The sequence below is a fragment of the Bidens hawaiensis genome, unplaced genomic scaffold, assembly GCF_021521415.1.
Source record: "Bidens hawaiensis isolate Kalapana, Puna unplaced genomic scaffold, B.hawaiensis_p1.1 tig00007840_1, whole genome shotgun sequence".
Classification (NCBI taxonomy): Eukaryota; Viridiplantae; Streptophyta; class Magnoliopsida; order Asterales; family Asteraceae; genus Bidens; species Bidens hawaiensis.
The window spans coordinates 536,600-558,899 of NW_027491543.1; the positions used below are offsets into that span (position 1 = coordinate 536,600).

At 34.2% G+C, this 22,300-nt stretch overlaps 2 protein-coding genes and 1 pseudogene across 3 annotated transcripts; 2 read left to right on the top strand and 1 right to left on the bottom strand.

The window, feature by feature from the left end:
* Positions 1-224: 224 nt before the first annotated feature.
* On the top strand, positions 225-4,145 carry LOC143636219 (uncharacterized). The gene is made up of 11 exons (XM_077103870.1): positions 225-447; positions 1,458-1,612; positions 2,075-2,247; positions 2,336-2,456; positions 2,528-2,602; positions 2,694-2,788; positions 3,185-3,260; positions 3,336-3,443; positions 3,634-3,762; positions 3,859-3,927; positions 4,023-4,145. Exons 1-11 carry the CDS (start codon positions 225-227, stop codon positions 4,143-4,145), a joined length of 1,347 nt encoding a protein of 448 aa, XP_076959985.1.
* Positions 4,146-8,728: 4,583 nt separating this feature from the next.
* Positions 8,729-15,209, top strand: LOC143636258 (ARM REPEAT PROTEIN INTERACTING WITH ABF2-like; annotated as a pseudogene). Its single transcript, XR_013154206.1, has 19 exons — positions 8,729-8,976; positions 10,083-10,231; positions 11,050-11,222; positions 11,313-11,433; positions 11,501-11,575; positions 11,673-11,767; positions 12,352-12,427; positions 12,521-12,628; positions 12,990-13,118; positions 13,218-13,286; positions 13,373-13,432; positions 13,531-13,654; positions 13,712-13,851; positions 13,938-14,001; positions 14,095-14,174; positions 14,281-14,345; positions 14,430-14,547; positions 14,632-14,756; positions 14,857-15,209. The product of XR_013154206.1 is annotated as an ARM REPEAT PROTEIN INTERACTING WITH ABF2-like (transcript).
* Positions 15,210-15,523: 314 nt separating this feature from the next.
* LOC143636259 (cyclin-P3-1-like) lies at positions 15,524-18,089 on the bottom strand. The gene is made up of 3 exons (XM_077103904.1): positions 17,898-18,089; positions 16,744-17,156; positions 15,524-16,024 (listed from the first exon to the last, which is right to left on the bottom strand). Exons 1-3 carry the CDS (start codon positions 17,919-17,921, stop codon positions 15,790-15,792), a joined length of 672 nt encoding a protein of 223 aa, XP_076960019.1. The 5' UTR covers positions 17,922-18,089; the 3' UTR covers positions 15,524-15,789.
* Between the last annotated feature and the right edge of the window lie 4,211 nt (positions 18,090-22,300).

The following is a 22,300-nucleotide window of genomic DNA, read 5'->3' on the forward strand; positions in this document are numbered from 1 at the left end:
AAAATCAGGTTCAAACTGATTCGTTTATGGTTCAGTTTTCGGATTGATTCGGTTAACCGATTTATACGCCCATCTGTAGTTACAACTACACACACATGACACCCTGGACGGCAATTAAAAACGTCAAAGCTGCTGGTATAAGTATAATCACCTAATTTATTCAAACACCAAATTCTTGTATTCGAAATTCAACGCATCTATAGACAAGTCAACCTCCAAAAGTCATGGAGAACCATAACCATAACCGCCATGAACAACCTATGAACGAAAGCTTGAAGAGGAAGCTCGAGGACGAAGAAGAACTCATCATCACAAATCAAAAGATGATGTTACTCTCTGAAGTTCACGCTCAAGTTCAAATCCTCAACTCCACGTTTTCATCGCTTGAAGCTGATCGTGCGTTAGTCAAGCGTTCTATCTATTTCCTCAAGGAACTCGCCGAAAGCGGTATCAATCTACGTTTTATTTCTCCCTTCACGTTTTCCGTAACACTTCGGTTTATGTTCGTTCATTTGCGTTCATTTATGTCCGATCATTTCATTTTTGTATGTTCATTCATTAAGTTTAGGGCTGTAAAGGAAGCAGAAGTTCATATAATAAATATAATAAATGAACGAACACGGACAAAAATATTCCTTTGTTTAGTTAAATGAGCGAACATGAACATAGGCCGCTTTCGTTCATTTATTTTCATGAACGTTCCGTAATGTGTTCGATAATTCGTTAGGGTTTTTAATTTTTATATTATATTTTAATATTTAATAAGTGTTCATATGCTGTATATTTTTGTTTGTGTTTGTTATGTTCACGAACACTTGTTTCTGTTCATTTGTGTTTATGAACGCTTGTTTGTGTGTTTGCATTTGCTACCTAAAATTAGTGAACAAACACGAACATGTCCATTTCTTTAATCAAGGTATTTGGTAAGTGTTTATAAACATGAACACATTTATTTCCTTATAACAAACAAACACGAACAAAAAATCTCGTTCTGTAAGTGTCCATGGACAGTTCTTGAACACTTATATTCCTTAACAAACGAACACGAACAAGACCTTGTTCGTGTTTGTTTGGTTTGTTTATAGCCCTAGTTATGTTCCTTTAAATATTAATTCAAACTTTTTTTTATAATTTAAAATGAATTTGAATTTCATATTTCAAAACCTTTAGTATATATCTTTGTTTACTTTTTAAATGTTGCATTTAATGATCATGATACGTGTACTTTTAGTAGATATTTGTTTATGTTCGTTTGTGTTTGATTATGTTCATTTATGTTTGTGTATTTTTTGTGAGCCGTTCGTTTAGAATATTAACGGATGAACATAAACGAACACGTTCATTTTCTTAATGAACATGAACAAGAAAATAAGTTTGATTAATTGATTTGTGTTAGTTCGGTTCATTTACTAGCCTTGTGGCTGGAGTTTCGATATCATTATTTTGTATGATTGCAGAGAAAAATGTGGATTATATTGTTGATTCCGGGGCCGTTCCAGCGCTTGTTCGACATCTACAAGCTCCACAGTGGAAAGAAGTTGCAGAACCAAGGCCGTATGAGCATGAGGTGGAGAAGATAAGTGCTTCTACCCTTTCACTTCTTGCTATAAAGGTACTTTAATTGTGTGGTTTCATACCGTGTCCTGCTTAGTTCTGTAAGTTTATATATCAAAGCATTGAAGTTGCTAGAAAAGACTACCTGCTTCACAGTATAATTGTGTATTGGGAGTATGAAATCGCCATTTTAAGCTCTTATACTGTCATTATAATATCACAGCATACATATCTTCATATAGTTATGATTTCATAATTTGAAGATCTCTTATTTACTACTACAAGTTAATTTCCAACCAGTAACGGTTTAGCTTGCTAGTAAGTGAAACTAATATTGAGAGAAAATATTCTAAAGTTAATGCTTCAAAATTGTAATAATCATTACACATCATTACTAAAGAGATACTATTGGTGACTCCTCTTGTTAAGTATATATATATATATATATATCAGATTGTTAGTATATTAGGATTCAACTGTGTTAAGATGTAGTTTATTACTTTTACACTTTTGTTGACAGCCTGAGCATCAACAACTCATTGTTGATGCTGGAGCTTTACCTCATCTTGTTGCTCTGCTTAAGATACACAAAGATGGCGAGAATACTCGAGCACTCAACGGTGTAATAAGAAGAGCAGCAGATGCAATCACAAACCTTGCTCATGAGAATGGCAGCATCAAGACCCGTGTCAGGTCACCTTAATTTCACCATCCACCATTACAAGTTTACAACTTTTTATTTCAGTTTGTTTGACAACGGAGATCACATTTTCATGTTCAGGGTTGAAGGCGGAATCCCTCCTCTTGTTGAATTGCTTGAACTTGTTGATGCTAAGGTGCAGAGAGCTGCTACAGGGGCCCTGCGGACACTAGCTTTCAAAAATGAAGAAAACAAAACTCAGGTTAACAGAACGTGTTTTTGGGGATTAGTGGCTATGTTTTTTTAACTTTAAAGTTCTCTTAAAATCTGCAGATAGTGGGCTGTAATGCTTTGCCTACTCTTGTATTAATGCTACGGTCTGACGATGCTGCGATACACTATGAAGCAGTAAGTTCTTATTTCATGAGTGATATATTCTCACTGTTATCTTCAGTTATAAGATTGGTTATAACTTATAGCTATTTAAATGATATCTCAGGTTGGTTTAATTGGGAATCTTGTTCACTCGTCTCCAAACATAAAGAAGGAAGTTCTTCTTGCTGGAGCGTTACAACCCGTAATTGAGTTGCTTAGGTATATGATATTTTGTTTGCTTCATATTATATTCAAACTATAAAAAATGACAGTAATCAACTATAAACTCAATTACTCAAATCAAGGAACTTTACCGGTTTTTTCTTGGATTGTTGGAATAATGCAAACTATATATGCAGTAAACAATAACTCGGCTTGCATTTGATCTTTGTTCAATCATTAAATGAAAGCGGTTTATTTAGATTAAAACATTAAACTGTTATATATGAAACTGTTTGCTTCTTAATTTAATTGGATCAGCTAAAGTAGTAAATTTTGAAGTATTAGGTACTTGAATATTTTATAGTGCATTTAAATGAACCCATGAAAAAACTTTCTTTGCTTGATTAAATTTTATACTTTTTAAGCATTCTAAAATTCTCGTATTTTTAACAGCTCAACCTGTTCACAGAGCCAACGTGAAGCTGCTTTATTGCTTGGACAGTTTGCTGCTACCGATACAGATTGCAAGGTTGATAGAAATGATAATTACTTTATATTCGTTTCTGTATTTTGTTATTACCAACCCTAATAATTATTTTTACAGGTTCATATAGTTCAAAGGGGTGCTGTTGGTCCGCTAATTGAGATGTTGCAGTCACCAGATGCTCAATTAAGGGAAATGTCAGCGTTCACCTTGGGAAGATTGGCTACGGTACTCAAATTGTCTATTATTTCATATTCTTAAATTGACGTGTTAAGGATATAGTTTTTCTGTTTGGATTATATGTAGAAAAGTTCTATATATATGTTCAGCAGAACATCAATTGCCAGTATTTTAATAAAAAAACCATGTTTGTAAGTTGATCAAAAGTAAAATATTAGATGGCTTGTGTATTCAACAGCATACTCACAACCAAGCTGTTATTGGACATGGTGGTGGTATACCACCATTGTTGAAACTTCTTGATTCCACAAATGTTAACCTGCAACACTGTGCTGCGTTCGCATTATACGGTCTCGCTGATAATGAGGTAAGGTCACAACTTCTTAGAATAATATTAGTAATGCCAATGTGCCATCATGATTCATACTTTATGAAATAACATTTTATGGAAATCCTTTTCTAGGATAATGCTGCTGATCTTATAAGGTTTGGTGGTGTACAAAAGCAGCAAGATGGTGTATTCATTTTGCAAGTAGTCTACACTCCTACGTTTGCTAACGCCTTATTTTGTTTTTGTAGTTTCATTTGACATGTTTAAGTTTGTAATTTGAATGCTTGATTTTGCAGGCAACTCGATATATGGCGGCCAACATTTTGAAAAGGCTCGAGGAGAAGATTCATGAACAGGTAATAAGATTACATACCTTTATATTAGAGATGTCAAGATGGGGGATCGAATGGATCGGGTAACACGTCAAAACATGTATTTTACTAGAATGCATATAATTTCTTGTCCATTTAAAGTTAACCATGATTACAAAAACGTTAATGTTAGATTAATAATCTAAATCTTTGAATAACACAACTTAGGAGGATGTATGTATTAACATGGTGGTTGAAGTAAGATTGAATTAACCTTCGAGTGAGGTAAAAAATTGCTTTCGGCAAGTATGAATTAATTTCTGAATATCATGAATATGCTTCTTGTTCATATGTTATGCCTAAGGATGATTTTTTACAGAGTATGTATTTAAAATGAATCTGAAATGTGGGTAGAATTTGAGAGCTATATTGTCTTCTGGATTGTGAAAAGTGTTTGGAGAACATTAAGCTTAAATCCCAATACTTCACTAACATATTTGAAGTGTGTATGGATGTTAGAGTAGTGAAATTAACCAAGTGGTTAATAAGTATCCATTTGTACACAAGATGCACACTAATGAATGTTTGACTTTTAGGAAGTCGACAAGGAGCGTACAAGAATCCAGGAACTAGAAATTTCAAGTGATCCAGGTGACTTAAATGCTTTATATATCCATTTTAAGGTTAACTAGTTGCTTTAAACCTCCACGGGGACGTGGCGGGAACTTGGTCAGTATCGTGTCGGTTCGTTACGGTGTTTGTTCATACCATATTAAAAACTTGTGGGGTTGTTTTTCTAACTTAATGAAACTTGAGGGTTAACATATTAAAAAGTTATGGGGTTAATTGCGTAATTAATCGAATTTGAGGGTTACAATATGAAAAGTGTGTGAGGTTAATTTTTTAACTAATTGAAACTTGTGGGATACAATATGTAAATAGTTTTACACCGATTTTTAGACTCTCTTTTTAATATATACTTATAAGGTATGTTTTAAAAAATTATCTGGCCTACTTATGTATTACTTTATCCATATCTTAGAAGTTCAACTAGTTTCATAAGGGGCCGGGGGCGCAGCTTATTGCCCGCTTATCCACCTCTCTATTGGAATTGGATTAATGAATGATTAATTTGAACAAAAAAAATACATAATAAATATTATTAACAGTCCGTAACGGGTCAAAATTATATTATTGGAAATTCGACTAGCTCTAATGCTAGTTTCAATGCTGGATTGATTTTAAGTCACCTCAAACATGGTGTTTTAAGTATGAAAACATATATCTAAGTCTATGAGCTCCTTTAGCTTGTGTAGTTATGGTGTTATGCTAATATGTTTTTGGATGAATATTTTCAGGTAAAGGATTACAAGTTGGCAGTTAAGGTACTCAAGAATCTCAAGATCAAAGTTACACTTCTCCACCACTTGATTGAGTCTTTTATTTGTAGATGTTAGTAGTTTCTATATATGATGCTTCCGCTATACATTTTGCAAATTGAAAATTTTGAGACTTCGTTTCTATATCCACCTACTATGTTTAAAAATCTGAGACCTCTTTCAAGGTTTTTCGTGATCATCTTATTTCTTATCATTTCTGCCACGGATACTAGTATTTGCAGATGTATTATTTACTTGTTAATACCAATAGTTCATTACTATTATTATTATTATTATTATTATTTATATATTAATTTTGTTTTTAGTTTTTATGCAAGTTTTAAAGTGTTATAACAGATTTTGTTTTAAAACTTTACAACATGTTTGATATTATATTATGCCTCAAAATAGTTATCCTTGGATCATATTCGAGGCTTACAAACTAATGAACCTTTATAATAATTAAATTGATATGATATGGATATTTTAGCATGTTGTGAACACAAGTTGAAGTATGACACCTTGCATTAGTTGTTGATGACGGGGGTAGCCCAAGAAAATAATAAAATGGCTGAAACACATTAACGCTAAAAAGGTTAAAAGGTTAAAGGCTTCATTTCCCGCCCAAACTTATGTAAACAAGTACCCACGTGCTACAGTACGATGTCACATCACTGTTCACATCCTTGTCCCCTCTGAGCAAAGGACATGCTCAGATAAAGTATTATTATTTTAATTATGGACCAAAGCTTCCCGCCCATAAAGGTCAACTCTCTATGCAGACTGGAGGTAACATAGTTTGTACACTGGATGAAAGGCTTGGTCTCTTCTTCTATATAAGAAGAACTTAGCCATAAACAAGGACACACCAAGATCTGGGCAGATAACACCATCTCCCTAATCTTCTCTTCTTCCTTGAGAGATATGCTCTTAGCTTATTTCTTTCTCACTTCAACTACTCCATAGCTTCACCAAGAACATCATCCTAAAACCGATTCCAAACATCACGGTTCTTGATCTTCGGTGAGCTATAACAACAAACAACAAACTAGTGAACCTCCTTCTACGTTTTGCAAACGTAGAGGGACACCACGACCTGCATTAGGCTAACCTGAACCCTTGAAGCCTTTTAGCCTAACCAGTCCATTCACTATCATTGGTCTTATCTTTGTTGTGACAACACTTGTCATCAAAGATCTATAGCTTATGAGCTCCAGTTAGGATAGAGATAAGTAATGAAGCCTGCTTGCTTGTTCACTCAAGATTTAAAAGGGTAAACACTGAGATTTGGAGGTTGGTCCAAATCCCACTTAGACTATATGTTGTTGTTGAAGGTCAAGTAATTTGTGACAACTATGTTAGACTAAATATAAAACCACGTTTATTCATATATAATAAAAAATCATATGATCAGACAACCTTAAATAAGACACAAAGTAATCGTATTGATTGTTAAAAGCACATATATTACCTCAAAATTCATGCAAACTTATACAAAATATAACTCATTCAAGTAAAGAAATATAACACATAAACACATATATATATATTTTTTTCAAAATTAATCACTACCCAATAAACGTGCACCAACAAGTTGATTAAAATATCCTTTCACTCCTTATATGATCTAGTGTGTATATTATTCACTTCTTATTTGATCTTGTGTGTATATATATTTATGTGTGTGTGTTGAAAAGGACATTTCAGCTAGTAATGGGAAGTTCATAGATGACAGATCTCCATCTTTGTGATCCTTTAACCCTCTATATATCCATATATCTTATTTCATCATCTGATTCATCCAAATCCACAAATAATGGATCAGATCAGGTGACTATATATTCACTAAATTCACATGATCATACCCTTCATGAAATTATTCTCAGGCCCTCACCACTATAACGTGGAGCACACATTATTAAGACAGACTATATGCCAACAAATGAACTAGTCTAAAGTCTAAACATACTTTTATCAAAGATTGTCTATGCAAAACTAGTGTCCACGCCATGCTTAACATGTTCTTTTTCGCTAAACGGGTTGTGCCGCATATCAAACCCGAACACGATACATCTAACTAAATATGTTCTCTCCTTCAAATCAACACATACACATTTAATAAGCGGGCTACTGGATATCATGCTTGATTTGTTTCCTATCGTGTCTCTATTTTTCGGTTATCGAGTATCTTACAACCCAATGTCAAAATTTTCAGCCTGGTTCGTCATTTTACTCAAACGAAAAATTTGTAACTTATTAAAAAAGATCAAATTTTATATTCTAACGAGTCTCTAATCAAACTCTAAAAGTTCAAAAACTAAAAAGAATTTTTAAAAAATGAAGTTTTCATGTGTACTTGATATTCTTGTACAATAACATGAGAAGGTGATGGCTAAGACTTGAAATTTTATGGTCTCAAATTTGAAACTCGGAGGTTTTCGTTCTTTATAATATTTCTGGGTAAGTCAGATATGAACGTCAAAATCAGTACACACAGTCCGCATCCAATCACATAGGGATGAATTCGGGACGGTACCGTTACTTATCCCGAAAATACCAATCCTAAAATTTGAAACGGTACCCAGGCCCGGCTCCGAGAAGCCAAAAATATTTTTGGGCCGAAGGCGAAAATTTTTTTGTGCCTCAAGTAAAATGAGTATTTTGTTATCTTTAAACAGTTAAATTTTTAAATAGACATACTTGGTTATGATTTGAGTTATGTAAAAAAAAATATATAAAAATATGCATAAACATGTTCCAAATGGGACTAGAACCCACAACCTTTTGGTTGAGAGTAATACCTCTTTGCCACTAAGCCAAACTAGTTTTTATGTAATTTGGTTTAGACATTAAATATACATCTTGTTATTCATTAAAATACATATAATTTTTTTTTAAAAAATTCGGGCCTAACGGGGTGTCGGGCCGGTTTCCGTCGACCACCCCGCCCTCCCTAAAGGCCGGCCCTGAGTCGGTACCGGTACTGAAATGTTCTGTTCGGTACCGGTATTTCATCCAAAATTTAGAAAATACCGGTTCCATACCGATATCTTACTATCACAGTACCACCGAAAACTCAAAACTTAACACCGACTCGGTACAATACAAATGTAAGTACTAGACTGGCAGTATCCGTTTTGCCCTACAATACAAAACTTTAAATTCACAAAAAAGGACCCGATTTAAATACAAACCACCCACCAGCCCAGCCCGTCTCTGTTTAAAAAACGGACAAAACCATCCCCACTATGTAAATATAACCCAATATTCCGTTTCCATACACCTCTCCTCCTAATCATCATTTCATTTCTCATGGAGAAGCATAACAAACAACAACGCCATGAACAACCTACAAACTCCGTGAGACGAAGCTTGAAGAGGAAGCTAGAGGACGAATTCATCATCATCATCATCATCATCATCATCCTCCGCTCCACAAGATCTACTCTCTCAAGTCCGCCTTCAGGTCCAAATCCTAGACTCCACGCTCTCCTCCGCTGAGCCAGATCGTGCCTTAGTCAAACGCTCCATTCATATCCTCTCCGAGCTAGCCAAGAACGGTATCAATTTCCTTCGATTTTACGATTCTCCGTTTCCGTACACCGATTAGGTATTTTTTGTTGTTGATTATGTTTTATATGAAGCGAATTTGATATTTGGATTGTCGGTGTGATTGATTTGTTAGTGAGTGATTGTTGATGATTATGCTTAATTATCTTCTATAACGAGTTCCGGTATGAATCTACCTACGCTTAATTTCTTTCTTTCGTCGTTTTTTGTAATTTTACGGATTAGGTTTTTTCGAGTTACAAGACGTGATTTTCCTGTTTTTGGTACTATTTGTAGGAGGCTAATATGTTATTTGGATTATTGAATTGCTTTGATTTTGTAATTAACGGTGTGATTAATATCTGAGTGAGTGATTGTTGATGATTATGCTTAGGGGGTGTTTGAGATTGCTTATTTTTACCAACTTATAACTTATAAACTTTTTGAAAAGTAATAAGGTGTTTGGGATTGCTTATGTTGTGAGAGAAAAAGCTCCATAAGTTACACTTTTGTAACTTATTATTAACTTAATGAAAAGTTAAAGGAGGTAAAATAAGGAATCTCAAACACCCCTTAATTATGTTCTATAACGTCTTTTTACGTTTCTCTGTTTCGGTGCACCGATCAGGATTTTCGGAATCAGGAGATGTAGTTTTCTGTTTTTTGAATATTTTTGGTAGTATTTATTGTTGATTATGTTTTATTGGAGGCGAATTTGTTATTTGGACAACATAATTGCTTTGATTTTTTTAATTGACGGTGTGATTGATTTCTCAGTGAGTAATTTTTCTGTTTTTTTCAATATTATTTGTTGTTGATTTTGTTTTATAGGAGGTGAATTTGTTATATGGATTATAGAGTTGATTTGATTTTTTATATGACGGTGTGATTATTTTTTGGGTGAGTAGTTGATGATTGTGTTCCAATTATGTTGTATAATGAGCTCCTGTTGGTTTTATTGTTGATTATGAATTATAGAGGCAAATTTGTGATTTATATTGTTGAATTGCTTTGATTTTGTAGTTAACAGTGTGATGAATTTCTGAGCGGGTAAAGTTTCGTTTAGGTTTATTGTTGGATGGAGGTTTGATGTAATTATTTTTGTGTGTGATTGCAGAGGATATTGTGAATTTGATTGTTGAAGCGGGAGCTGTTCCGGCGCTTGTTCGGCATCTTCAAGCTCCGCAGTGGAATGCAGGACCGAGGGCATGTGAGCATGAGGTGGAGAAGGGAAGTGCTTTTACCCTTGGACTTCTTGCTATAAAGGTATTTGTCCATTAAAGCTTGGTTGTTTCTTGTTGTGGCGTGTCTGGTGTTAGTTATGGTTAGCTGGACTAGTAAATTACTTCCTTCAATGTGCACATGTAACCTCTTAATCATGTAAATTTATAGCATGTCCTATTCGGTTTTATAAGTTTCATATATAGGATCAATAGGGTTGCCAGAAAAGGCTACCTACTCGTTTCTACATCTATTTTCTTTTACACAGTATAATTGTGAATTGGGAGTATGAAATTAGCATTTTAAGCTTTAAAATTATCTTTATAATCTTACAACTTTCATATCTTTATATATGTTTGATTTTCAAAGTTGCAGATCACTTATTTACTACTTTAGAAAGTTAATTTTCGACCAATAATGATTTAGCTTGCTTGCAAGTGAAACTAATATTGAGAGAAAATATCCTAAAGTTAATGCATCATGCTTGTAGTGGATATCAAATTACTTTTCATGATTGTTTATGCTTCCCTCACCCCACCTGAAGATCATTAGTCATTATAAATTCTTTTTTCTCACCCAATTACAATTTGCAATTGATTCATGTAGTTTGGGCCACCAAGTTTTATTATAATTCCAATGTTTCTTCTAGTCTAATTCTAATTATTGTGTTGGGGGTGATCCTTTACCCTACCAAGCTGAGAAAACATTAGATGCTAAGTAAAGTATTTATCTACATGAGACTCCTTTTTTGCTTAATTGCAGATTTAATTTGCCATTAAAACATTTTTTAAAGAACTCTTTCCATAGTACGATGTATTTTCATCATTACACACCATTACTAAAGAGATTTCTATTGTTGACAGCCCGAACATCAGCAACTCATTGTTGATGCTGGAGCTTTACCTCATCTTGTTACTTTGCTTAGGAGACATAGGGACGGTGAGAACACTCGGGCAGTGAATGGTGTTATAAGAAGAGCAGCAGATGCAATTACAAACCTTGCTCATGAAAATAGCAGCATCAAGACCCGTGTTAGGTCACTTTAATTGCACCATCTACCATTACAAGTTTACAACTTGTGTATTACAGTTTCTTTTGACAATTGTGATCGTAATTTCATGTTCAGGGTTGAAGGTGGAATCCCTCCTCTTGTTGAATTGCTTGAATTCATTGACGCTAAGGTACAGAGAGCTGCTGCAGGGGCCCTCCGTACGCTAGCCTTCAAAAATGATGAAAACAAAACTCAGGTTGACAACTCTCTTGATTAATAGAATGTGTTTTGGTGATCGGGCTTTCTAACATCAGAGTCTGCAGATAGTGGAATGCAATGCTTTGCCTACTCTTATTCTAATGCTTCGGTCCGAAGATGCAGCAATACACTATGAAGCTGTAAGTTCTTTTTATATCTTTTTATTGATAATCAAGTCTTGCAATTATTTTTGGCTATTATAACATTACTTATAGCTAGTTCTAAATGACACCTCAGGTTGGTGTAATTGGGAATCTCGTTCATTCGTCTCCTCATATAAAGAAGGAAGTTCTTCTTGCTGGGGCGTTACAACCCGTGATTGAGTTGCTTAGGTAAGATGATATGCTCCTTTATTATCATCTTTAGCTTTGGTTTGCTTCATATCTTATTTTGAAATCATAAAAATAGCATTAACCGGCTATAAACTTAAAACAATAACTTTACTGGTTTTGTACTGATTTTGGAATGATGCATACTATTTATGGAGTAATCGACAACTTGGTGGGCGCTTTTAGACGGTAGAATTAAAGATTACAACTGCTCTCTGCTCCTAAAAGTACCTATTAGAAACTTTTTTTTATCTATCATCTAGATATTTAATAATTTTTTTTGAAACGATCTAGAATTCTAGATATTTGATCTACATTCAAGTATTAAAAGAAACTGCCTTATTTAGATTTTAACATTGAAATGTTTTGTATGAAAAGATGTATTTTGAAAAAAGTAGTAAGTTCACATTTGCATTTCAAAAGGCATATAAGGATACTTTAGCACAAAGAGGAATACTTAAATATTTTACTTTCCAATTAAACAAATACAGGATAATATTTTCTTAACTCGATTAAGTTATGGTTGGTTAGCTTCAATATTATAATATTTTTAGCATATTGTTGAGTGCCCATCTTTTTATCACCAGCTCGAGTTGTTCAGAGAGTCAACGTGAAGCTGCTTTGTTGCTTGGACAGTTTGCTGCTGCCGATACAGATTGCAAGGTTGATAGAAATAATAATTAATCCATTTATTCATGTTTGTTTCTATACTTGGTCTTTAGATGTGTATTAAAATCCCTAACTATTCTCTTGCAGGTTCACATGGTTCAAAGAGGTGCTGTTATCCCCCTAGTTGAGATGTTGCAGTCACCAGATGCTCAATTAAGGGAGATGTCTGCTTTCGCCTTAGGAAGATTGGCACAGGTACTCAAAACCATCTGCCATGTATATTAAACAATTGTAGTTGACTTTAGGGTTTTTGAAGTATTAATAACGGCAATCATAAATCCACACGTTTTCTAATAGTAAACAGATAACCTTCCATAAAAGAGGTATCCTTTTAAGGCTACAATCAAGTTGTTTGGATAATTTATAGAAAATCTTTTATGATCATTGTTTCTAGAAATCTAGTCACACGCCATCATGGCATTCTCATGATCAGAAACACGTTATATCAAGCAAAACATAAATCGCCAATATTTTGATAAAAATCTATGCTTAGAAGATTAATCAAAGGTCAAGTTACTTTCATGATATGTGTGGCTGAATCGTTTTCATTCACCAGGACACTCACAACCAAGCAGGAATTGCACATGGCGGTGGCATACCTCCATTGTTGAAACTTCTCGATTCTAGAAACGGTTCCTTGCAGCACAACGCTGCATTTGCATTATACGGTCTTGCTGATAACGAGGTAATATTTTATAACTCGATAGAATAATATCAATAGTTCCATCATGGCATCATGATTCATACTTCATGAAATGAACATTTTGTGGAAATCCTTTTCTAGGATAATGTTGCTGACCTTATAAAAGTTGGCGGGGTTCAAAAGCTACAAGATGGTGAATTCATTGTCCAAGTAAGCGCTACTTTTGCTAATGCCTTAATTTTTTTAAATTTCATTTGACATGAGCAAGTTTTTAATTTAATTATTTGACTTTGCAGCCAACTCGGGATTGTGTGGCCAAGACTTTGAAAAGGCTAGAGGAGAAGATTCAGGGACGGGTAATAATATTATCCTGTTTAAACATACCGTACCGCCAATTCCTAAATAGTCAATCCTATCCATAAACACCCTAAGTTTTGTATTTTATATTCTACAGGTATTGAGTCTTTTATTATACATAATGCGGATAGCTGAGAGATCCGTTCAGAGACGAGTTGCTTTGAGTCTTGCTCATCTTTGTTCACCAGATGACCAGAAAACAATATTCGTCGATGCTAATGGTAAATTACATAACTAAATCTATAAACTTTTCTACAAATATTAATAAAAATTTGCAGGATTATCCATACTCTTGGAGCTTTTGGAGTCAAGCAATATAAAAAACCAACGTGATACTTGTGTTGCGTTGTGCAAGTTGGCTGAAAAAGCTAGCTCACTTTCTCCTGTTGACGCGGGACCACCATCTCCAATTTCTCAGGTTTTGTTTTCTTAATTTCTTTTTTTTTAATAATATATAAATGGATTTTACAATTGTACGGTATTATATTACGCTTTTTGCTGCAGGTGTATTTAGGCGAGCAGTATGTGAACAACCCTACACTATCTGATGTAACTTTTCTAATCGAAGGTGATAATTTAATTTAATTTAATTTTTGCTACATTAATATTTCTTGTAATATTTAGTGTTTATTTAAAGTTTAAGTCTTGAATGTGGTTTCAGGTAAACGCTTCTACGCTCACAGAATTTGTCTTCTTGCTTCCTCTGACGCCTTCCGGGCAATGTTTGATGGTGGGTACAAGGTAAGTCGCACTTACATGTTTTTTGTTTTGTTTTGTTTTGTTTTATTTAGAATACTAAATGCTAATTATTTTTTTATTTTATATTTTCTATTTTGAAAATGTGTAGGAGAAAGATGCTAAAGATATAGAGATTCCAAATATTAGATGGGATGTCTGCGAGTTAATGATGAGGTATGTATTTTCCGTAGGAGCATAATATTACAATAAATATATATTATATTCTTTCTAAATCTTTTACATCCTTAAAAACTATAGATACATATATACCGGGTCCGTAGATGTGAATCTGGAAATTGCTCAGGATCTTCTTAGAGCTGCAGATCAATATCTTCTCGAGGGTCTAAAACGCCTCTGTGAATACACCATTGCGCAGGCAAGACATCACATTTGAAAAAAAAAATACATAGTTTGACCTTTTTATATTAGTTTGTTGATCAAGTCACCTTCTTTCATGTAGGACATACGTGTTGACAATGTGTCACTTATGTACGACTTATCAGAGGCCTTTAATGCTGTGTCACTAAGGAACGCCTGCATTCTGTTTGTTCTGGAGAATTTTGATAAGTTACATGGAAAATTATGGTATATGTTTATAACAAATATACTATGACTTGTAGTGCAAGTTATTTAAAAACACTCGAAACTGTTATTAATCTGATGATTAATGAATGGCAAATTATAGGTACGGGGAGTTGATCAAGCGTATATTGCCAGAGATGCGGGATTACTTTGTGAGGACACTTGAAAGGGCAGTGGAAGGTGACATGAGGCAATAGACGGCTGAGATTAACATTTTGATCCAACTGATTTTAACCAACTTAGGAGGAGCAGAAATCAGAATGAATGTTGTACAGAAAGTGGCAGCTGGCCTTTTCTTTAAGATCTTAACGGACCCGAAGTTTTGCATCTTAGTGGCAGTTTGTTTGTCGTTTGAAGTTACAATCATGCTTTTACTAGATGTTGACATGCATGAAATGTATCAACTGTCACTTATATTATACTTCTCGTCTCATCATGATTTTCATCTTTTGAATCCTCTATGGAGCCTCAACCCTAAATTGAGTTGTTGCTATAGAACTCGTTAAATTAATTCGATTTCAATGGTGTTGAGGACAACGAACCACCATGTGTCGTGCGGTAGAATGATAGGTTAGGCCTGCTGGCATGCTAAACATTAAAGGATGTTGCTGCCTCCCAGATTGGGTAAATATGAGTATATATAGCGGTAGAATGATAGGCTAGGCTTGCTGGCGTGCTTGGGCTCGATTAGTAAAGCGGTTCGATTTGACTCGACAATGATCCGATGATTTATCCTCTCTGTCAAAACAGGGTTTTGATGCTCATCATTAAACGACTTTCACTCTTTCACGTCACTTCCATTAAAAGCAACAAAAAAAAATCTTCCACATTTCATTCCTCACAGAACACTCCAACAAAACAAAAACAAAAACAAAAACAAATCTTCAGTTCAATGTGAAAATGAATCTTATTTCTAGACCTGCCTACCCTTTAATACAATCAAAACAAACAACTAAAAGCAGTCACTAAAACATTTGCAAACATACACTCTACCTATACGATATGTATCTCTGTTGTAGTGTACGTACTCGAGTCTTCACTTCTGGACCAGGATTCTTTTAAGTCCACACGGGGCGTGAATCAACCGTGGCGGTCTTTCAATTTGCAGCTCACATGATACTTGTTTCTCCAACTGGGAACAGTATCTTCCAAACGTCCTGACGCTGACGTGGAGCCGAAAGTCCAGACCAAATAGGAATTTCATCTCCAATCTGTTCATTTCTGCGGTTGTTACTCCTCCCACTTTTGCATAATAAGCGTTGTTGTAGAATCTGCAAATAAATACAAAGAACAAAAGACGCGACTTCAGTATAATTTCAGTATATGCAGTCGTATACTAGAAGAAATAGAACAAACATGTAACGTGTTGGCTCGCTAAAAGCTTGAATTGACCCGATGTTAAACAAGCTCAGCACAAAATTAAGCTCGTAAGAGCCCGAGCTTCATATACCGAGCTCAGCTAGGCCCTCGCAATAATAAACGAGCCTATTTTTTATATAAATGAAGTAAACTTCATTTAAAATGATAAATATATTAGTTAATAAAAAACAAGGGTTAAAAAACCACTGTACTTTCTTACTTTTCACGAAAAAGTCACTAATTGTGCTCAGCTTCAATTCAAAGAAAATACAATTAATTAACCAATAAAGATAAGAATTAATAGTTTAATACCATATAAACCACTATACTTTCTTATTTCTCACAAAAAGCAAACACAAAAGTCTCTCAAATCTAATTTTGTATAATAAAGTTCCTCAACTTGTAAAATAGTACACTTAAAAGTTACCACACGAGCCGAGCCCAAACTCAGCTCGTTTGCGCCCATAAAAATATCAACCAACTAGGATAAGTTAAGTGTTTCGACGCGATTCGGCTGTTTGAAGCCGGAATTTTAGATAATAAACCACTCGGTGTTTGACGGACCAATAAATAAACGACCAAAAATAAAACTACAAAACAATAACTTATAAAAACAAAAGAGAACACGTACGCATCATCAATGAACTTGGCAGCAAGCATTACACTAGTAATGAGAAGCCGATGCACACTTAAAGAAGTCAAATTAACATTTCCGCACTGAATAAACCGATCCATGTAGACTTGCGCGACAACGAAGCACGAGGGGCTGCAGTGCGAGTACTTGAATATTCTATCAATGTACTCTTTAATGCTGAGTCCCGGCGCCCTTGAACCATGAAAAACCGTTATTATATCTTTCGTTTGTGTCTTATCGAGTAACGTCTCGTTCATTTGGACCGACCTCTCAAGAATTGAAGACAAAAGTGATAAAACTTTAGGATTCCCATGGTTTTGCTTAGATGTTTGCTTCAATCCTAGGTTACAGTATGTTTTTGAGCTCGGGATATCAGTTTCAAGCCCTAAGGATTCCATACCAAAGCAAATCTGTACAAAGATATATGATTCAGATTGTGTTTACCAATTAAATAAAGTAATAAACTGAAATATTTTTAATTAAATTTTTTATATTGATGGCTTCTTAAACTATATATGAGACCTCATTAATCCAAGAAGATACCAACAAAACAAAATCCAAAGGCTTTGTTCATGTAAAGACACCATAAAGACACGATTTACGACAAATCGATATCAATTTAACAGAGTTTATGTAAGTTACACAAGTTTCTACCCAAAAGCAAGTAATTGTAACAAATTCGTGAGCTTTTGTAAAAGAATGCTATCTAATGACTAGATATCATAATTAAATGCAAAATTAATTGGTTGGTTTTATAAATAAAATTAAAAATAATAATTTGTAGTTGTAGACCTAGATCCTAAACAACACCTGCTTCACTGCAAATAACCCCAAAACTTAATTTATTAAATTAATAAATAAATAAATAATAAATGAAAAAACTAAACCACTTAGATCTGTCAAAGAAACCAGTTTATAAGCTATAAATCAGCCCCAATAGAAGAATAATTATTAAGACTTTATTACAGCATTAAAAACCAGATCTAAACACCATTTAACCTTCAATAAATCAAAATAAACACAAATTAAAGAAACCCTTTTCTTATTAATTCCAAACTGTAAACAAAAACCCTCAAAAGAGAAAAAGCAAGCCAGTGAGGCATTTAATCAAACACCTGGTGTGCAACAATAATAATAATAATAAAACTTACAGAGGAGGTTTTTGAAGCTTCCATAATGGCAACAGAGACAAGCTCACCAATATTCTACATGAGCAGCAGCAGCATCTGGGTCAGAAATTCTGAAATGAATATTGTTATTTATTATTTATTATTTAATAGAAGGAGATGTGAAGGATGAACAGAAGACACGTCACTATCGCATTATAAATGATTAATGATGTCACGATCTGGCGGGTATGAATGAATGAATGAATGAATATGATTAATAATGTGAAATTGAAGAAATGATGATGATAATAAAAATTGGGTTTGGGTGTGTTTTAGGTTACTTTAAAGATAAAAATAAATTTGATGGTTTGTTTGGTATGTTTGTTTAATAATAATAATATTATTAATATTATTCATGATGAATGGATGGATGGAAGCCAGGTAAGCGTCGGTGGACGGTGGGTGGTGCTTCTTTTAATCTTTTCTTTTCATACATAATCCGGCCCAAGATAAGGTTTGGTCACTTGGTCAGTTGGTTGTATTCAAGAGTTCAAGTCTTACTAATAGACCAACATAATAGTGTTTGTTGTAGAGGTGCACAAAAACCCGAATCCGGTAACAGATCCGAAATGAAAACCCATAACTGGTTTTTTTAATACCCGGGTTTTTAATACCTGAACCCATACCCGACCCTACCCGTAGGGTACGGATAGGGTATGCATTTCGGCACTAAAACCCGAACCCGAACCGGACCCCGATTTGTACCCGGTAATACCCGAAAACCCGAACCGGTTCCATACCCGGAACCGGTTTTTTCCAATACCCGGAACCTGGTTTTTCCAATACCCGATGTATGCCCGAAAAATACCTTAAAAATACCCGAAAAATACTCCTAAAAAGTGCAACCTATTAAAAAATCCAATATATACTCGAAAAATACCCGAAAAAAAGCCCGAAAAAACCCACAAATAGGGTTTTTTCAATACCCGAAAATGGGATATTCAAATACCCGGTTTTAGAATACCCGGTTCTATACCCTACCCGAACCCGATGCATAGGGTATGGTTTTTGGAGGCAATACCCGGACCCGAACCCTACTCGGTTATTACCAATACCCGATTTTCCAATACCCGGTCATACCCGAACCCGGGTATTTGAAAAACACGATTTGTGCACCTCTAGTTTGTTGGGTTGCAAGAATGAAATTTGTAATGAAATAAATTACTAATAAATGAATAAAAGAGTATTTGGTTGGTTAATGAAATGGAATTACATATTCCCGCCACCTGCCATCGTCATCGTCACTTTCCATCAGTTTTATTTTATTACTTCATATTCTTCTTCGTCAACTAAACAACCCAAAGTAGAGGTGCATAAATCGGGTTTTTCAAATACCTGGTTTCGGGTATGGAACCATGTTCGGGTATGACCGGGAATTGAAAAATCGGGTATTGGCAATACCCGGGCCGTGTTCGGTTTCGGTATTGCCTTTAAAAACCATACCCTATGTATCGGGTTCGGGTCGGGTGTAGAACAGTGTATTCTAAAACCAGGTGTTTGAATACCCTATTTCCCAGTATTGAAAAAACCCCCTATTTTGTCGGGCTTTTTACCGGGTATTTTTCGGGTACAGATTAGATTTTTTAAGGGATTGCACGTATTTTTCGGATTCAGGTATTTTCCGGGTAATTTCGTGTATAGATCGGGTATTTGAAAAACCCAATGTCGGGTATCGGAAACACCTGGTTCCAGGTATAGAACCAGTGCCGGTTTTCGGGTATTACCAAATACAAATCGGGCCCGGTTTGGGTACAGGTTACAGGTTCGGGTATTAAAAACAGGGTATAAAAAAACGGGTTCCGGGTTTTTTTCGGGTTTGGGCTTTTTTTGCACCTCTAACCCAAAGTAATGATTCATCTCATTCACGCATTGTAAGTCAAACAAAACTTTATACCAAAAAGACCCCAAGCGTTATCCCGTCACTGTTACGTAACGTAGACGGATGGGCATCCACTAGCTAAACCAATAAACATGTTTAATGGTTTAACTAGGTTATTTATTTATTATATTATGAAAAAGTATGTATAGACGAGTATGATTGACTGAAAAAAGTTATGGCCCCACCTATTACCCTATCCTCTAGCGCCATTGTCATAAAGCCTCCATCCCATTGCCCGCCTCTCTCCCTATTCGCAATGGTGTTTGGCGTCAGCTTGTAGTGATGTGACAGCGGGTTAACATTGAACACCCAATATGCACGGTTTAAAGAACAAATGTATAAAAGTAGAAGTAGCTTTTAAGAGTGTGTGATTTACTTGGTTTTTAGATTTTCATAACTTTTTGGTTTAGGCTATAAGCATTGAGTTAATGTAGTTATTGGAATATGATTCGGTTAACCGTCGGTTAATTTTCAGCTTTGAACGTAAGTAAATTCAAACTAATTTAAAGTTTCCGGTTATAGATGGCATGTTAATTCAATTATTGGAACAAGGTTAAGTTAATAAATTAACTATTCAAACTAATTCAATTGATAAATCCAATTTTTTAGGGTTAAAATGTTAAATCACATATGAGCAAGCTTATTAAAAATATAAAGGAAGAATAAGCAACAAATAATAAGTTGCGTATGAAAATAATAATAAGTTATTTTTTAAACTTTTTCTTTATAAAAAAATATATAAAGGTCATCAAGGATTCTGTTATCAATCTTCGCAAAAAGCACTTATAGAAATTTTTAACCGACAAAAAAAGTCTTTTTTTATTGGCTGTTTCTTTAATTTAGTTATTTTTAAATTTTTGGTACTTTTAGATTGTTTGTAACTCGGAACTATTTTATATATACATATTAGTATTAGAATTAGAAGTGTTGTCAAAGCCAGTCAATTTAGCCTTAGAATCGGGCTTATATACAATTCGGTCAGTGATACTCGATTTAGTTAACATTGAGCTTAATAGGCCAACTCGACTTTGTAATCGGTTAACTTGGCATGGATTTCGTCAAATCGATCAAGACAGGATCCGTATACCATATAGTTTTTATGACCCAAAATATATTTATTAGGCCAGTAATTTTGATTTGTTTTTCGGTTCACCTTTATTTAGATGTTTCTTTTTGGAAACTTTGGAATTATTTTATGCATTATATTACTATGTTAGAATCCCGCGTGTTACATTTAGGGCTGTTCACGAATCGAGCCCGAGCTCGAAATTAAACGATTCACAACCATTAACATTTACTTTGTTCAAATTTGCAGTCAAGAACAAAGTTAAAAGATCATCATAGTTGAAGACTCATGTCAATATTACTACAAGAAGACATGCATTTTTTAAATTCTTGGAGAAGACAACAGTTCGAAGCATTTTATACAACATTGTAAGTTTTTATATTATTTATTGTTTTTCTATACGGTATGTACTATAAAATTTCCCATAAATAACTAGAGTATCTTTATTATTATTATTTTGTTATTTATTCTTATTATTAAAGGTGAGAACCCCTTGCTACAACATTTTCGATCATTGTTTACAATTCACTTAACCGATAACCAACTATATAACTATATTTAGTTAAAAGTTACTTGTAGAACTTAACACCTAATTTTTTAAATAATACTTTCACCCTTAAGAAAACATCTGTCTTATATTTCAGTTAATTTAGTTACAGAAAAGTTGTTATTTTCCGTTAAAAAAACATAGAACACATCAATCTGATATCCTTTCACCGGACATTCATCCACCCCCACCGGCTGTTCTACTCTATCCGGCCTCATCACCGGTACAATGTCTGTTCTTTCGGTTTGAAACCGCATTGATCAAATTCTTTGTCTTTATGAAACACATTTCAAATCATTGGATTCAGATCTTCATCAACCTCATTGTTTTCCTTCATATTTAATTCACAAATTTCGTAATTTCTTCTTCGATGGAGATGATAATGTTTCCGGATTTTGCAAAACTAAACTTTTATTTTTGTTATTACAAATTACAATAAAAAAGATATAAGATCTCAAGGCATTTGTTACAATTTACAAAGATATTGTTGATTTGAATAATTGATGTTGTATGACAATTAGATTAATCATCAAATTACATGCACCTTAGTTTTTCCTACACTTTTGGTTTTCTTAGCCTCACTTTTTGCGTTAGCACGATCTTGTCGTAAAGTTTAGTTTTGTGCTACCTTATTCATATCTATGCAGACTATGCTTCTTTATCTGAATACATAATTCTCTCATCATTTTATGTTACAAGTAGTCTAATGCTACTATTTTTCTATCACCTTTGTTTTGTTTATGTCACACTTTATGTTACATGTTATTTGGATACTATACTTTACATGCCTGAAAATCTTTTGGAAACATTTACCCGTTAGGTTACTTAGTTCTTGTTGCATTCTAAACCAATTTATAAAATATATATATATATATATATATATATATATATTT

What these genes read in the sequence shown, in the direction of transcription:
- LOC143636219 (XM_077103870.1), top strand. Translation starts at nt 225, where the DNA reads ATGGAGAACCATAACCATAACCGCCATGAACAACCTATGAACGAAAGC. An exon ending in CTGCGATACACTATGAAGCA is followed by an intron (nt 2,603 to 2,693) that starts GTAAGTTCTTAT and finishes ATGATATCTCAG; the next exon opens with GTTGGTTTAATTGGGAATCT. An exon ending in CTACCGATACAGATTGCAAG is followed by an intron (nt 3,261 to 3,335) that starts GTTGATAGAAAT and finishes TTATTTTTACAG; the next exon opens with GTTCATATAGTTCAAAGGGG.
- LOC143636259 (XM_077103904.1), bottom strand. Translation starts at nt 17,921, where the DNA reads ATGGAAGCTTCAAAAACCTCCTCT. An exon ending in AAGCTTCAAAAACCTCCTCT is followed by an intron (nt 17,157 to 17,897) that starts GTAAGTTTTATT and finishes ATCTTTGTACAG; the next exon opens with ATTTGCTTTGGTATGGAATC. An exon ending in GCCAAGTTCATTGATGATGC is followed by an intron (nt 16,025 to 16,743) that starts GTACGTGTTCTC and finishes ATTTATTTGCAG; the next exon opens with ATTCTACAACAACGCTTATT.